General features: G+C 37.2%; 1 protein-coding gene across 2 annotated transcripts in view; it reads right to left on the bottom strand.

The window, feature by feature from the left end:
• Nucleotides 1–15485, bottom strand: part of ttc13 (tetratricopeptide repeat domain 13) — a 28696-nt gene that overhangs the window by 6977 nt on the left and 6234 nt on the right. For both annotated transcript variants that reach the window (XM_024291501.2, XM_024291502.2), the window contains exons 3-15: nt 14480–14555; nt 14337–14407; nt 14194–14259; nt 10955–11047; nt 9734–9850; nt 9557–9667; nt 7757–7839; nt 7511–7652; nt 7237–7411; nt 5082–5238; nt 3259–3389; nt 3049–3181; nt 1226–1318 (exon numbers count right to left, since the gene is read on the bottom strand). In XM_024291501.2, the coding sequence (XP_024147269.1) occupies nt 1226–1318; nt 3049–3181; nt 3259–3389; nt 5082–5238; nt 7237–7411; nt 7511–7652; nt 7757–7839; nt 9557–9667; nt 9734–9850; nt 10955–11047; nt 14194–14259; nt 14337–14407; nt 14480–14555 (1448 nt within the window). The remainder of the gene's footprint in view (nt 1–1225; nt 1319–3048; nt 3182–3258; nt 3390–5081; nt 5239–7236; nt 7412–7510; nt 7653–7756; nt 7840–9556; nt 9668–9733; nt 9851–10954; nt 11048–14193; nt 14260–14336; nt 14408–14479; nt 14556–15485) is intronic.

The following is a 15485-nucleotide window of genomic DNA, read 5'->3' as shown; positions in this document are numbered from 1 at the left end:
TGGCTCTTTAAGAGTTGAAGGTTGCAGACCTCTGTTATAGGATAATAATTTTAAACTCGACAACCGGATTTTCTGCACCACATGGATGAAGTCTGAGAATATGCCAACCTCTAATGTGGCTAACGTGTAGCATGCTACAAACAAGTTAGCACTAATGTGAACGGAGTTAATGAAGTCTGACTGACGGACTTATCTCTGACTCTTTTTCTGGCTTATCGTGACTTATAGTGAAGAAAATACAGAACTAAGTACATTTCTAATTTCATGCCAATGTTATTTCCTACTTTATTTACAAAATACGGTATCCGGCTAAAGAACAAACAAATCATCATGGAATATTAATAGACAAATAAAGATCTTTCCTAGAGGAAAAAAAAATAGGATGAATAAGTTTAAGCTCGGCCTTCACCTAAAAAGGTGGATTCTACCAGGGACGTCGCTTGAAAACTGATAAATATTAATTGTGTATATAATTATAAAAAAAAAAAAATTGCTAAAAAATTGGCAAAAAATTTGGAGTTTTAGCAACATCCTAACGTTTTTGGCTAATTTGTCATCTACTGGGGTTTTTTAGGCTTATTTAGAGCTAAGCTTCTATATTAGCAGGCTAACATTAACAGGCTAACATTTTTGACTAATTTAGTTTACTGATGAATTTTAGGCTATTTTGGAGTTTAGTTAGTAATTAACCAATCTGCTAATTTGGCATCTACTGAGTTTTTTATGCTAATTTGGAGTTTAGCTAATATTTTAGTAACATGCTAACATTTTTGGCTAATTTATCTACTGAGGTTAAACAAGAACAGGTTAAAACCATCATTTTCATCAGTGGTTCTTTAAAGCTCAAGTTTAATACAGACTGAAAGGTCAGAGGTCGTGTCCACAGGAGATCTGATTTTTGTCTCCAAGAGTGACATCAAAGGTGGTGACCACAAAAAAACTTGATCATTGATCTCTGGCGTTGCCCAGAAGAAAACAAACACATATGAACTCCAAGAAACTCAAAACAGTTCATTTTAAACTTTAAGCTCTAAAATGTTAGCAAATAAAAGCAGTTGGTAATTATTTATCTCTAAAAAGTAGTGGATGGGGAACCACTATGATGCTACAATCATATTTGATGCTTGTTAGAACTTTCAAAACGTTTAATAATTTAATGCAGGAACCGGATAAGGACGTTAAAACGTTAAAAAGTCCTCGAGGAATTTCCAGTTGGTGGAGTTACCTGATGAGGTTGATGTGATTGTTGAAGCCTCTGCTTAGACTTCTAGCAGGCATCTGGTCCAGCCACAGAACAGGTTGGTCTGGATCTGCAATCCTACAAAAACAAAAAAACACATTATTAATAGTTGTGTTATTTTTATTAACAGTTAAGAACTCTATTGTACTCCCCTCCTCACATGTTGAGAGTTTCTGTTTTTACTTCAGACATTAGTTACATCACATCAAGAGTATTTCTCCACCTTTGCAATATTGACTGTATACAACAGTTTTTAACATGAAAAGCAGCTAACTGCTTCATTTTAGTCTCCAATTTAAGTCCATCCATCAGCTTTTAGTTTGTTCAAACCAGTTCTGTGGTCTTGTGGTGGAGTGTCCGTCCTGACACTGGAAGGTCATAAGTTCAAATCCAGGCGGAGTCACACCAAAGACTTTGATCCAAATCCTCCCTGCTTAACTCTTTTTTTTTTTTTTTTTTTACAATTTAAATAGGTCTAACACTATTATGAAATAAAATAAATTGTAAAATGGTTATTTATGTTGAAAATCCAATGTCTTCTGGAAAAAGGGGCAAAAGCAGACATTTGTAGGACATTCTCTGACACTTTCATAGTCAAAATTAGCAGAAAAGTCCAGGCGGACATTTTAAGGACTTAGGCCTTAAAAGGTTAAACTTAAAACTCTATCCAAGATAATTTCCAGAAATGTCTTCCCACTCATGTCACTACTGTCCCACAGCAGCTTCTCTGGCTGTCGCTCTGTTGTAGAATTCAGTTTAAAATCGTTCTCCTCATTTCAAAGTCTTCTTTTTCTGGTTCCTTTCAGTGTCTCTGACCTCCTCCAGTTCAATCGAGTCTCCCACACTCCAAGTCCTCTCCACTTCATCTGTTCGTCTTCCTCTGTCGTCACCACAGGGTGGAGGGCACTCCAGTGCATGTTTTGATGTAAACATTCGTTGGGAGTTTATAGACCATAAACTCCCAACAACCAACGTTTGATTCAAAGGTTCAAACTCACTTTTTTTTTATTGGTTTCAACATTCAAGTTAAAAGTTCACCTCTTAACTTTGGTGGTCATTGTAATTTATTTGTTATTTATTCTTTGTGTCTGTTTTAAAAACACCTTTAAGGCGACTTCTGGAGCCATGCAAGTATGGAGCTGAACTGGGGCCAATATTATTTGAAATCCAAATGAAAAAAATGACCAAAAAAAATCAATCAATCAATATACTTTATTAAACCCCCGGGGGAAGTTCATTGTTTTTCAGTACAACCAAGAACAAACAGTTCAAGGTTCACTGCGGAAGCGTCCACTGAGCGGCGCCCCTTATAAAAATACTGGTGTTTGTCCAAAAAAAGTAAAATGTCAGAAACTTTTTGCTATTCTAAAATAATCTTAATCATTAAACAAGTCAAATTACCAAACCAGTGGCAAAGCAGCAATGTGCAGAACTGTGTAAGAGTTGTTTTACAAAAATGCTCATATCACCCCAAAAAAGTGTTTTGTTTTTCTTTTTTTACTAATAAGATGTAACCACGTACTTAAAAAAAATTAAGTAAAATAAGATAGCAAAAAGTTTCAGACATTTTAAACATTTTTTGGCCAAATATTTTTTTTTTCTATTTGGGTTTCAAATAATATTGGTGCCAATGTAGCTCCATACAATTCGCCTACGAATAAAACATTTTTAAGATTAATATTAAAGACTAATAGACCCTGTGTCCACGTCTAATCACTTCTTAATCTATGAATTTTTCGAGGGATTTTAAAAATACTTTGATATGAATTTATATCAAACTGAGCTGCTGTTCTTCTCCAGATTCTCACCTTCTCCATTTGACTGCTATGTCAAACATGTCTCTCCACTGCATCTGCCGGGTCTTTCCGTTGACTCGAACTTTGGAGTTGCTCCACGTCCGATGCATAGCCTGCATCACCTCCAGCGTTGCTAAACCCATGGCTGTGAAAACACAAACAGAGATGTTCTTCTCAGTATCTTTGACCCCGTGACCTCCTGGAGAGACCGGCCTGCAGTACCTCTGTGTATTCTCTTGTTGGGTAAAAAGCCCGGAGTGTCGTACTGCATCAGCGCTCCCAGATGGTCGGCGATGCAGATCATCTTCTGGACCTCGGTGCTGTAGCTTTCAAAGTTCTGTGGAAGAACATCTCTGAGAAGAAAACAGGAGAAAGAAAAGGCTGTAGATGAGGAGGGCGTTCGAGCATGGAGGATGAGAAGAAGAAAGAAATGGAGAGAGGGGTGATGAGGATGTACGGATGAGGAAGGAGGAACAAGTGGATGGATGGATAAAAATGATTAAAGGCTGAAGACAATTTAAGGTTGTCAAAGGACTAAAGTTGATTGTCAGATGTTTAGAGAAGGTCATCAAGTGATTGGAGATGGTGGTTATGCGATTAAAGACAGTTTTAAGCTTAATGTACACATAATTAAAGATTGTTTGAATTCTTAGAGATCTCATGGTCAAAGTGATTAAAGTGATTGGAAATGTCTTTTACTCTGGACAGATCGGCAGCGTGGAGGTTGTTTGGCTGCAGCCTCCTAGACTTCAGTGGAGCTCGCTCAATACGCAGACAGACAGACAGCCGCTGCGGGGAGCAGAGCAGCCTGCTCGGGTCTTCTGAACTGTGATGCTTTTCTTATTTTTGTTGCAACAATAACAAAAAAAAGGTCTCCTATACACCCCTCTCAAGTTAATGCAGAACAGTCTTCAAACTCAGTCACAAAAAGGCAGCATGACAGAATGAGATAAAAACCCCGGAAACGAGAAAATGTTTTAAGATTTCATTTCTTGTAGATTTTTGTAGAACTCCTCACAATAAAAAACCTGATCTTTCAACATCATCTGTGTCTTTCATTCATTGGAAGTGTGACATACACAGACACACACGCAGCCGCGGCGTCATGCTCAGGTTTACATGTTTAACAGGGGCGTGCAGTGAATTCACCGCCTGGTGAAACCAGTTTGGAGGTTGGGGAGCTCTGATTTAATGGGAACAGCCAGCATGTAAAATAAAAAAAAAAAGAGACCCAAAACGTCAATTTTTGACACGGAGATCTTAACCACGCGTCAATGAGTGACGACTTGGAAATTAAAATGTGTTGATTTAGGAAGATGTAGGCATTATGTTTTGATACTGAAGCACCAAAATTGGCACCAATTAGGAACCGAAACCAAAACCAAAGAACTGCTTTGGAACCAGAAACAAATAAAACCCAATCTGTGCCCAACCCTACTCCTCACACGTGAGTCAAAAACTTGCTGAGACATGATCCACGGTCTCCCCCCAAAAATCCCGGACTGTTCCTTACAGGTTTACTTGTTTTTTTACCCCCAGACAGCCATAGGGCGCGAGTGTGGCTCCGTACGACAGTACCAACCAAAGGTCATGCATAAGGACAACTAGATTAGCCTAATACATACTTCACAATACACTTAACCCTTGTGCTATCCTGGGCATGATAACATTAAAAGTGGGGTCATCTAGACCCTATAAGACAGCGCGATTAACTTTTCTTTTTTCCAAGGATTTTGTATCTTCACTGCTGTCCTTTGCAGACGTAAAATCCTGTCCACTTTTGTCATGGGAGGGATCACACTTCAATATGAGGGTGGGGTCATCTGGACCCCACAGAAGCTCTGTCTTTCCAGAGTCTCATACCCTTCATGAATGATCTACTCTTCTAATGCATTTAATAACAACCCAGCACCATTCTTCTGCTGTACGACAGCCGGAAAAGAAACCAAACATCCCCAAATAGAAGATATTGTGACCCAACGACTGGAACAAAGACGTCAGAATAACTACAGTGATGCAGTATTTAGTGAACTTCTGAAACCTACTTTATATGAGGCTGCAGACCAGGTTGTTCTTCATAGTCTTCTATTAGGAAAGGCAGGTTTTTGGCCCAGTGATTCTTGAAGTTCCCAGGCAGATCCTGGTCCACGTTGTACTCGGCGACCGGGATGTCCAGGTGGGAGTGCATGTATCGAGAGTACTCTGGAGGGAAAACAAACAAACTGGCTCTTTCATCTGACAGCTTGAGGGAATTATTATTCAATCATCTGTTATTTGACTTTATAGATGAGAGCGTCAGAATGAAGATGGAAGGACAGAACGGTCACATGCTTTATAAACTGTAAACTTTGAGTGAACGCTCTGTTCTACGATTTCACTTACAGGCTGAGACAGACAAACGCTGAAGGTTTGAACTTTGTGGTGCTTGATTGTTCATCTTATTGTGTCTCAACAGTTTTCATATGAAGTCACAGTCGAAGTCAGAGGTGTCAAACTCAGTTTGGGCAACATTCAACTATCTGATATCGAGTGGGTCAGAGAAGAAATATTATAGGAAAATAACATACGATCTACATTTTGGTAATTGTGGTGCTATGCCTGATCTTTTTTATAGCAACTTAACAGCTGTGAAGCTGGCATAATCTTACCTAGATGTGGCACACACTGCAAAGAAATGCATCTCTTGTTTATGTCGTTTTTCTTTAAATAACCATAAGTCACCACAGGAATGGTCTAGAAATTGGCTTTTTTTTTAAACATCCAAATGGTGCATTGTCTCTAAACGCGGCAGAGGAGTCAGATTGGCGTCTGCCGCCTCTCTTCTAAAGCTTGTCACGTTTGCTGCTTTAACGCCTTGACGCCGCGGCCCATCTGCCGAAGAACTTCAGACATTGACCACATCATGGAAAGCCTGTTGAGCAAGTTGCTATGTTTTCGAGAGCTCTACAGAGGCAACAGCAAACACGTCGACGTGTCTGAGTTCAACAGATCATTTCCTCCAGAGTCTCTCTCGGTGCAGAGAGCTGAATCTGACTGCTGTTTCAAACGGTACTTCTGTCTGTCTGTGGTCCAGTCTGAGCTTTAACCTGAGCGGGGAGAAATACAAATAAAACTGGGGGATCTTTTTATTACTGTCTCCAACAAAACAAAAATAGTAAGTCCATGAAACTGGGGGGATCACACAGCTATGACGACACCGGCCGCTCTCTTGTCTCTGCCGGGTAGCCAGCCGCTAGCAGGCTGCCCGGCAGAGACTTGCAGCTAGCAGACAGCTCTCCGCTAGTGCATAGGTCGCAGCTACAGCTCACGGCTAGCAGAGAGCTCACAGCTAGTTATGCTAGCGCATAGCTCGCAGATAGCGCGCAGCTCCACTGATGGAGCCAGCCGGAGACAGGAGACCTGCAGCAGACCAAACAAGTTGAGAAAATTTATGGAAATTCAGGGCGAACATCCTTGCATCGCGCCGCTTTAATGATTTTGTTTTTTTATACTGTAGTCACTGAAAACGTTATGTGCCCAAAGGTTAGTCTCTGATTGGTTGACATGCCGCATTAAGCTCACCGAAATCAAGCAGCACCACGGCAGATCACGTCTTTACAATGACCTAACATTGAAACTTGACACCTCCGCCGCGATGGCTATGTTCAGTGTGAATGCATTATTATATTTTTTTCTCTTCATGACTGCGTCATCAGGCGGGCCGGATGCGGCCCGCGGGCCGTATGTATGACACCCCTGCTCTAAGTGGAAGGGCACAAAGCTGCTTTTCTTCATGACAGAATCAGTCTATCTGTCGACTGCATAAACACTTCACTACTGTAAAGTGCTGCAGATCAGAGCAAAGCTGCTTTTCTTCCGATTCAGAATCACGATCATTGAGTAAACGGTTGGAGAGTTACGGTAGTGAAAAAAAACACCCAGTAGAACTGAGCATTCTCCAAAGATTCCAGATCATCAGGTCAAAGTTTTAGTCCTAAAACCTGTTTGGGAGGAAAAGTTTTCCTTCACCGACATTTTCATTTCATACTTTTTAAGAAAAGAGGATGAACAAAACAGGAACATGTTTTACTTAAAAATAAATGTATAAATCCTCAACACATAATAACAAAATATACCAAACAGTTTTGTCTATATATATATTAATCAAAAAATGAAACATGTTTTTTCCTTCCTCTTAAAGGGTGATTTGAAGCCACTGACCTCTGAGGTATTTCACTTTGAGGTATTCAGAGCTGGCCTTCTGCCCCAGGAGGGGGTCGTTCAGCATGACTTTAGTCTGAGCCTTGATGCCCTCGTAGAACTGCCCCATGGCCACGTGGCTTAAGCCCTTCATGTACTGACACACCTCGTTGTACGGCTCCAGCTGCAGACACCTCTGGAGGACGAAGAGGGGAGCATCTTTTTTTAAACCCCCTACCTGCTCTGAAAGGTTTGAATTCTGCCTCTCTGGGGCTTTTCCAGAGGAGCGGTTTACCTTGAAGTTTCCGAGCGCCTCCTGCAGCGAGCCGTGGTGGTACAGCATCATCCCCCGCAGTTGGAGCGACTGAATGTGGTTCTGGTTCAGCATGAGAGCTTTCTGGAAGCTCTCCATCGCTGATTCAAAATCCCCCAGCTCTCTGGAAGAGACGAGAAAAACAAAATCACAAATTCATTCTAACATAAAATTCATTTTCTTGTTTATTGATTGAAATCAAACAGAAGTCTATTCGGTCCTTCACACCTGTAGGCCTGTCCCAGGCTCTTATAGGCATCTATGAAGTCAGATTTTAACTTCAGCGCCTCCTTAAACGTCTCAATCGCCTCCTGATTGAGAGAAACACATTTTCACCAAAGAGCTGAAATAAAAACATGATTTGAAGATAAAAGACCAAAACGGTAACTGGCAGTGTAACCACAAGGAATATATTTTTGAAGAAAAATCCAATAAAAAAGGCATTTAAATCATACTGAAAAGTAGATTTAAAGTTTACATATGGCTACAAAAAACACCATATAATGCTAAAAACAATGAGGCTCTAAAATTTTGTTCCAAAATATCATAATTTAAAGACTCATTTCAAGAAAATTGTGCTTTCAACAAGTTCTTTTAGCATTTTTCTCAAGATGAAGAACAAATCTATCAAGAAAATTAAGCATAAATCATCTTTTTTTTTCAGTCAGGAGCAGACAACATAATCCCCGTGAAAATGCTTCTAACTGTGACTCAGGTGCTACTATCAGTACCCCATAAGCTCCATGCTCCACTACATTCCCATGCCTCTACTTGTAGACAAATAAATCCACGAACGTCTTTGTTGAAGCCAACATCTGGATCAAAACTGTTCGGCTTGATAGCTCCAATTTTATTTACTATTTTTCTTGCACCGCTAATGTTAAGTTAGAGGAGTGAGGGGCTATAAGCTAGCAGGTGACACTGTAAACACAGAGATGATGGGGAAGGAGGTGGGGTTACTACAGCTCACCAGTTCCGCCCACAACTCAGAGGTGAATACCTGCTGCTTTGTAGTGCTCCCACAAGCGATTATTTTAATAGTCGACTAATGACAGATTCTTTTTTCGGATTAGTCGGCTAATCGGGTCATGCACAAACTGGATGTAAAACACACATCTTAATCATCATAAGCTTTACACTAACTAAAAACTAGATATATTCACACTAGCATTATCTGCAATAATACTAGTGTGAATGCTGTAAGTTGAATTTGGCTGCTGAAGATGCTGAAATTGATAGCCAGCTAAAATATTAGTTAAATGCCAAAACAGCCTAAAAAACGTTTAAAAAAAGCAAAAAAAAAGCAATGTATTTTTAACTATTTTTAATATTTTCTGGAGTTTTTTACTATTATATATTTTTTTTATTTATTTATTATACTTTGTGTGTAGTCTTGGCACTATGTGTACCACTTATTGATTGTGATCCTGTTCACTGATTGGACTATGAGTCCGGAATAAAGCTTATTATCTATCAATCTATCTATCAATCAATCTTAAGTTAGTCATAACGGCTAACATGTAACCGAAATATTGGCTAACCTCCAAAATGGCCTAAAAAAAACTTAAATTATGCCAAAATAGTCCAAAAATTTAGCATAATGCCATTATAACTTTCAACTTTACAACACTCTGACTCCATATAATATCAAGTAATGACTAATCGACAATTATATTAGTCGTCGACTATTTTAATAGTGGATTAGCCATCGATTAATCGAGTAATCCTGGCTGCCCTACTGCTATTCAGAAACTATGTCCCAGAAAACGATACAGGTCTTTTGATTTTGGTTAAAACATCATCTTAAATAAAAGATCACTGAGAATGATTTTAAAATAGATCAAAAGAGGATCAAAGAGGGACTTTAACCAGTTTAAAATGAATCAAACCACCATGATTTTTTTTAATGTCGTTTGCTGATGATGGTTTTATCTTTAGGGTCATTAAAAAGCCTTTTTATTGGACTAAAATCTGCCTTTTTGATGAAAGCGTTCACTACTAGAAGCCAAATCCTGTCCAGCAGCTCACCTTCAGCATGCCTCTGTGGAAATACGTGAGGCCTTTGTACAGCATGGCGATGGGCTGGTTCTTCTTCAGCTCTAAGGATCTCTGGAAGTCCTCCATGGCTGCCACGTAGTCCTGGATGGAAAGGCGAGTTTGAGGTCATGTGATCGACACGTGCACAGTGTGTGTGTGCGGACAGACCTCAGAGATGAAGAGCAGCGTTCCTCTGTGTCTGTAGAGTCGAGCTGAAGGCTGCAGCTGGATGGCTTTGGTCAGGTCGCTCAGAGCCTCGCTGATCCGGCCCAGAGGAGACAGGATCTGTGGGATTCCAAAATAAAAGCTCACTTTAGACTCAGTGAACAGTGGGATTAGCTCCTGGACCATTGATGCAAACATGCATCGAATGCTTAACGACCCACTCTGATGAAAATTGTGTTTTTAACATTTTCTTGTAGCATTTTTTTCATGATGGAAGATGATGTTGATGTGTTTTTGAAGAAGAAAAAGATTGTTTTTGTGATGTTAAAAATACAAAAGGCGGTCCACAAGCTCCCTGCTCTGCTCCATTCTGATACATCCACCGGATAACTCCAAGATTGCTCTCCAGTTCTGATGCACTGTTGATGTTATGTTGGGGGTGTGAGGGGCTTTAAGATAGCAGGAGAGTAAACAGATGGATGCTGGGAAGTAGGAGTGGGCTCACAAACCAGAGTTATTCTATAAACGCCTTCTGCTCTGCAGAATCTATGTACTTGAAAACAACAGAGGTTTTTCATTTAGGCTAAAAAAAAAAAAAAAAGAACAGCATAATCCTTATTCAGAAGATCAGAAGAGGATCAGAGCGGGACTTTAAATTTGATTAAGTTTGATAAAAAATCTTCAAGTATGGAGCTAAATTGGGGCCAATATCATTTGAAAACCAAATAAAACAAATTGAAAAATTATTGGTGTTTGGCCAAAAAAAAGTAAAATACTATACTATTCTACTATTACTATTCTAATACTATACTAAAATAAATTGAATTATTTTGAGCTTCAAATGTTCGGGTTTTTAGGTTTTAAAACTCAAAATTTCAATTTCAAAACTTTTTTTTTACAGTTTTTACTAATGTTTTCTTCCGTTTCAACTCTTTTTCATTTTCGAATCTGAAAATTTCAGATTAAAAACTTTTGGCCTTGTTGTGGCGCGTTGGGGCGGGGCTAAAACGAAGAACCAATCAAAATCAATGAGGGGGGTAACTTCAGTCCCGGTGCTTTCACTGACTCTGAGAACTTAAATTTTACTTTTTTGGGGGCCAAAAACCAATTTTTTTGTTATATTTGTTTTATTTGGGTTAAAATAATATTGGTCCCAACTTAGCTTCATACTCAGGTGTTCTGAAAACTAGGAGAAATGAACGGAATGAAACAAATTGGACTCACCTCTGCTCTCTGTTCGTAGACCTCTGGCCAGTTTGGCTCGAGGGCGATGACCCGATTGAGTTCATATAAAGCCAGGTCGGCATTTTTTATGTCCTGAAAGAAAAAAAAAGGCTTCAGTTAGAGATGAAAGACACAGAAAAAAGTGACAAAATCAAAAATGTAGAAGTTTTATCAAGATGAGCAAAAATCCTTTATTCTGTGGTAACATGAAATTAGCAATTTATTATTTAAATAAAAAAAACTGAAAATTAAAACAAACCAAGGTAAAGAATTTGCAAAAATAACAGAAAAAAATCATCACAAACCTTTAGTATTTTGATAGTAAATCTAATAAAAGGTTAGCCTAATTAAATCTTTAAATTTATTAGACATCTATTATTTGAAAAAAAGAGACCTGAGTGGTGAAAGCAACAAAAATAAATATAAATATATTAGGGATAAAGGTAAAAATAAAACAATTATTAAATTATTTAGACGTAGAAAATAATAAAAAATGATGACTAGATAAAGTAAGTAAAATAAATGTAGTACAGAAAAACAAGAGCTTGGAGATCTGGTTTTAAATTAATCTTTTATTTGACTTTTTTCCTGTCTTTTCTATGAGTTGGACCTCCAACAGCCTCAACAGTCCAGCATGAGTTATTCTACATCCTGTCTAGTTGGCTTAAATTTGACCAACTTTTCACAAGTTTTTTGTTAAAACTAGTTTCTTAACAGCGATAAAATGTTGTGTAAAACTACAGCAAAAGCTGCATTCAATGTTGCCTCAGAAGTGCTAAATAAATGCATCAAACAAATTAAAACACAATAAAATGGTAATATTTGTTGCTTTTCCAGTCAAATCTGCATTTGTTTCAAGCTTTAAAAAGTGAACCAGAACAGGGAAGAGGAACCTCAGCAAAGCAGCCATTGTTTTAATCCCCGTTAGGTGTGTTTTATGAAGCCAATTCTTTTGTTCTTATGAACTTTGTAGTTTTTTCAGATCTAAATGTCTCTAGAAATCCTAAGAAAAAACTCTTTACAAGAAAAGTTTGACATTTTTTTAATTGGTAACACGATCAATGTCATTCCAATAGATTTTGAAGGACAAAAGCGGCTCGTTGAATGACATTGATCATGTTAACAGTTGAAACGTTACAGTATGTTAAAGATTTTGCGTTTAAGCAAAAGTTTTTCTCAGTCTGAATAGACTCCATCCTCAGAGTGGAACAACTGAACAAAAACAGCCACTGTAGCCGGGCATTATGGGATGTTTTTTTAATAGTACGTCTAAATGTGCTCTAAACATTTTGGAGACTTTTAAAGAGTCTTTCTATAACTTATTTGGTCATAGGATATCAAAAATATTAACGGTGTTATGGAGAGAACATTTTAAAAACATGATTTCCTTTTAATTTTTTTCTATGATAGATTAACACTACTTCGCGATAATGAGACTTTTCTATTTTTGGCAGTGTCACCACTCTCAAACACTTCAAACAGGAAATAAGTGACACCACAGAAGAAAAAAAAATGAACCTGCTGCATATTAAGCCAGAACAAGAGATATGACGGATTCTTTTATAATTCATTTATAATCTAATATGTTTTAAAACAACTAACAGGAGGATCTAAACATGAAACCAAAGGATTCTGAACATTATCTTACCCTGACTATGCTTTTATTTTTGACTGTGAATGTGTCGATATCCAGAATGCAGCAATAAACACAGGAAGAGTGCTCTCCAGAATTAAAAATGTAAAAAAAAAAAAAAAAACTAGAGTGTGAATGCGTTTTGCTGAAAGTAGTCGCTGAAGCTTTTTGCTGAAAACGGTGACACAATTTACTTTAATTGCTGAAGGGATTTTCTGAAAATGCAAAAGCTATTTGTAAGATTTAAAATTTTCTGAGAGACTAGAAGTTTCGTTAAAGAACTATAAAAGAGCGCTGAAGTTGACCTAAATTCCTGAAAATTTTGTGGTAAAATTGCTTAAAAATCCCAAATACATGCCAATTTTGCAAAAGATATTTGTACTGCTTAAATATGAACTCCAAATTAAACATAAAAAAACCATAGTTGATTCCAAATTAGTCAAAAAAGCTAACACATAGCTTAAATACTACCTAAACTTCAAAATAGCCTAAAATTATTTTTTTTAAGTACTCAAAAACTTTAGTGTGTTGCTAAAATAGAAGCTAAACTCTAAATTAGCCAAAAACTCAGTTGATAACAAAATTGCAAAAAAGTTAGCATGTTGTTACAATAGAAGCTAAACTCCAAATTAGCATTAAAAGACCCTCAGTAGATGCCAAATTAGCCAAAAAAGTTAGCTTGTTGCTTAAACACGAGGTAAAATTCCTCAGTAGACTAAATTAGTCAAAAACGTTAGCCTGTTGCTAAAATAGAAGCTAAACTCCAAATTACCATTAACAAGAACAGTAGAGGCCAAATTAGCCAAAAAAGCTAGCACGTTGCTTATATACTAGCTAAACTCTGAATTAGCATAAAAAACAGTAGATGCCAAATTAGAAAAAAAAGCTAGCATGTTGCTCATATACTAGCTAAACTCCAAATTAGCATAAAAAACAGTAGGTGCCAAATTAGCCAAAGAAGCTAGCACGTTGCTTAAACATGAGCTAAAATTCAAAATAGACAAACATTCCTCAGTAGACTAAATTAGTCAAAAACGTTAGCCTGTTGCTAAAATAGAGGCTAAACTCCAAATTAGCATAGAAAAACAGTAGATACCAAATTAGCCAAAGAAGCTAGCACGTTGCTTAAATACTAGCTAAACTCCAAAATAGCCTAAAATTCCTCAGAAAGCTAAATTAGTAAAAAATATTAAACTTGTTGCTAAAATAGAAGCTAAACTCTAAATAATAAATAGCCAAAAACATTAAATAAAAATATGTATTACTTCGGTAAACTTCTTTTATTTTTTTTTGGTTTCTAAAATTTATTAAAACAAAGCCCATGAATAAATATATATAAAGACTTGTTTCTAATCTACAATTTTTTTAGACTTTCTCATTTATTTCCTATGGGGCATATTTTGCTCAATATTTCAAAAACTATAAAGTTTATGAACACCAAAAATACAAGCAGTAATATCTGTACAAGCTGAATATTTTGATACCAAGATTTCTGAAATCTCTGAAAGTGTGATTGGGTTTTTATGTGCTGAAAAACATACAGAAAGGAGAATCACTATAATGTGAGTGTTTACTAAACATTCACACGATTAGACAAATAACAAACCTGCAGACTTTTCTTCCCATAAGCGATCCCTCTTCCATAAATGGCACTGACCAGCTCAGGATCATTCTACACAAAAAAAACCCCAGAGTGTAAATACTTTGTTCAGAAAATGTTCTGCAGTTGTTCTGAGTGATGCAACACACCTGCAGTAAGAGGGAGAAATGCTTGATGGCCTCATCGTAGAGGCCGTTACCGATCAGAACGTAGCATATCGCTGTGAAATCCGACACGACAGCGTCAGTGGACAACAGTACAGGAAATCAAACCTCTCTTTCAGAAAACGTACCCAGTTCCTCGTTGGTGTTTTGGTTTTCTACGGGGAAGGGGATTTTTTTCTGCTCTATAAACAACTTTGCTTGATTCTGAAAAACATTAAAGACAGAAAGGATGAACTTAAGAGACAACAGTGATTTAGAGTGAAAATTATGCTTTATTTCAATAGAACTGAATCAAAACAGAACCAGGTGGACATATGCAGTTTAACAGGTTTTGGAGCTTTATGTCATTTTCTCTGCCAAACTAAAAGCAGATCCATATCATAATGCTGTCGCCTCCATGCTCCCCTGCAGCTTCAGAGGTGAGTAGCATTTATGCAGACCATATTTTTGGAATTTGCAGTTAAAATTTACTTCAAATCCCTGTTATATTTTTAAATAAAGATAAATTATATATTTTTTTTCTCTACTTTTGCCTGTTGGGTGAAGACTTTGTCCAGATCTACTAAATAATGAGTTAACTAACCAAAAAAATGAAAAGTTTTAGAGCCGTTGCTTCCTCTGAAAATCTGTGGAATGAACTCAAAAGCCTGACGGATTTCAGACAGAAAAATTACCACAAATCAGTTGATTTACTAGAGAAAAAAAATCAGTGATCAGAACAAATGTACTTGTCTATCAAGGTTTTGTATAAAAGCTGAAAGAACACAGTTTAAATCCTCTTCTAATTATTTTATGCGCTTCGTTAAACAAAATATTCAACAGTTGCTTCAGGAGAATCTTGTTTGGTTTATTGTAAATTTTTCTATTTTTTAATATTTGTGTTTTATTTTGAAAAGTATCCATTTTAAACGATGATATTATTTAACAAATTTAGCCTTTACAAAAGCAGTTTTTTTCCTTTAACTTTTTACCATATCCTCAACCGCTTTAATATTTTTTAAATGAATTAGCCTAAACCATTTAACTTAGAAAAAATATAAGACATAATGTCGTGGGTGTCCTCAGAACAAATGTCCAGAAACCAGAATGCAGTTGCAATAAAGGTTGCAGAGGCGCCAAGGATAAACTTTTTAC

Source organism: Oryzias melastigma, linkage group LG24, assembly GCF_002922805.2.
Source record: "Oryzias melastigma strain HK-1 linkage group LG24, ASM292280v2, whole genome shotgun sequence".
In the NCBI taxonomy this organism is placed as follows: domain Eukaryota; kingdom Metazoa; phylum Chordata; class Actinopteri; order Beloniformes; family Adrianichthyidae; genus Oryzias; species Oryzias melastigma.
This window is presented reverse-complemented; position numbering and strand designations above follow the sequence as displayed.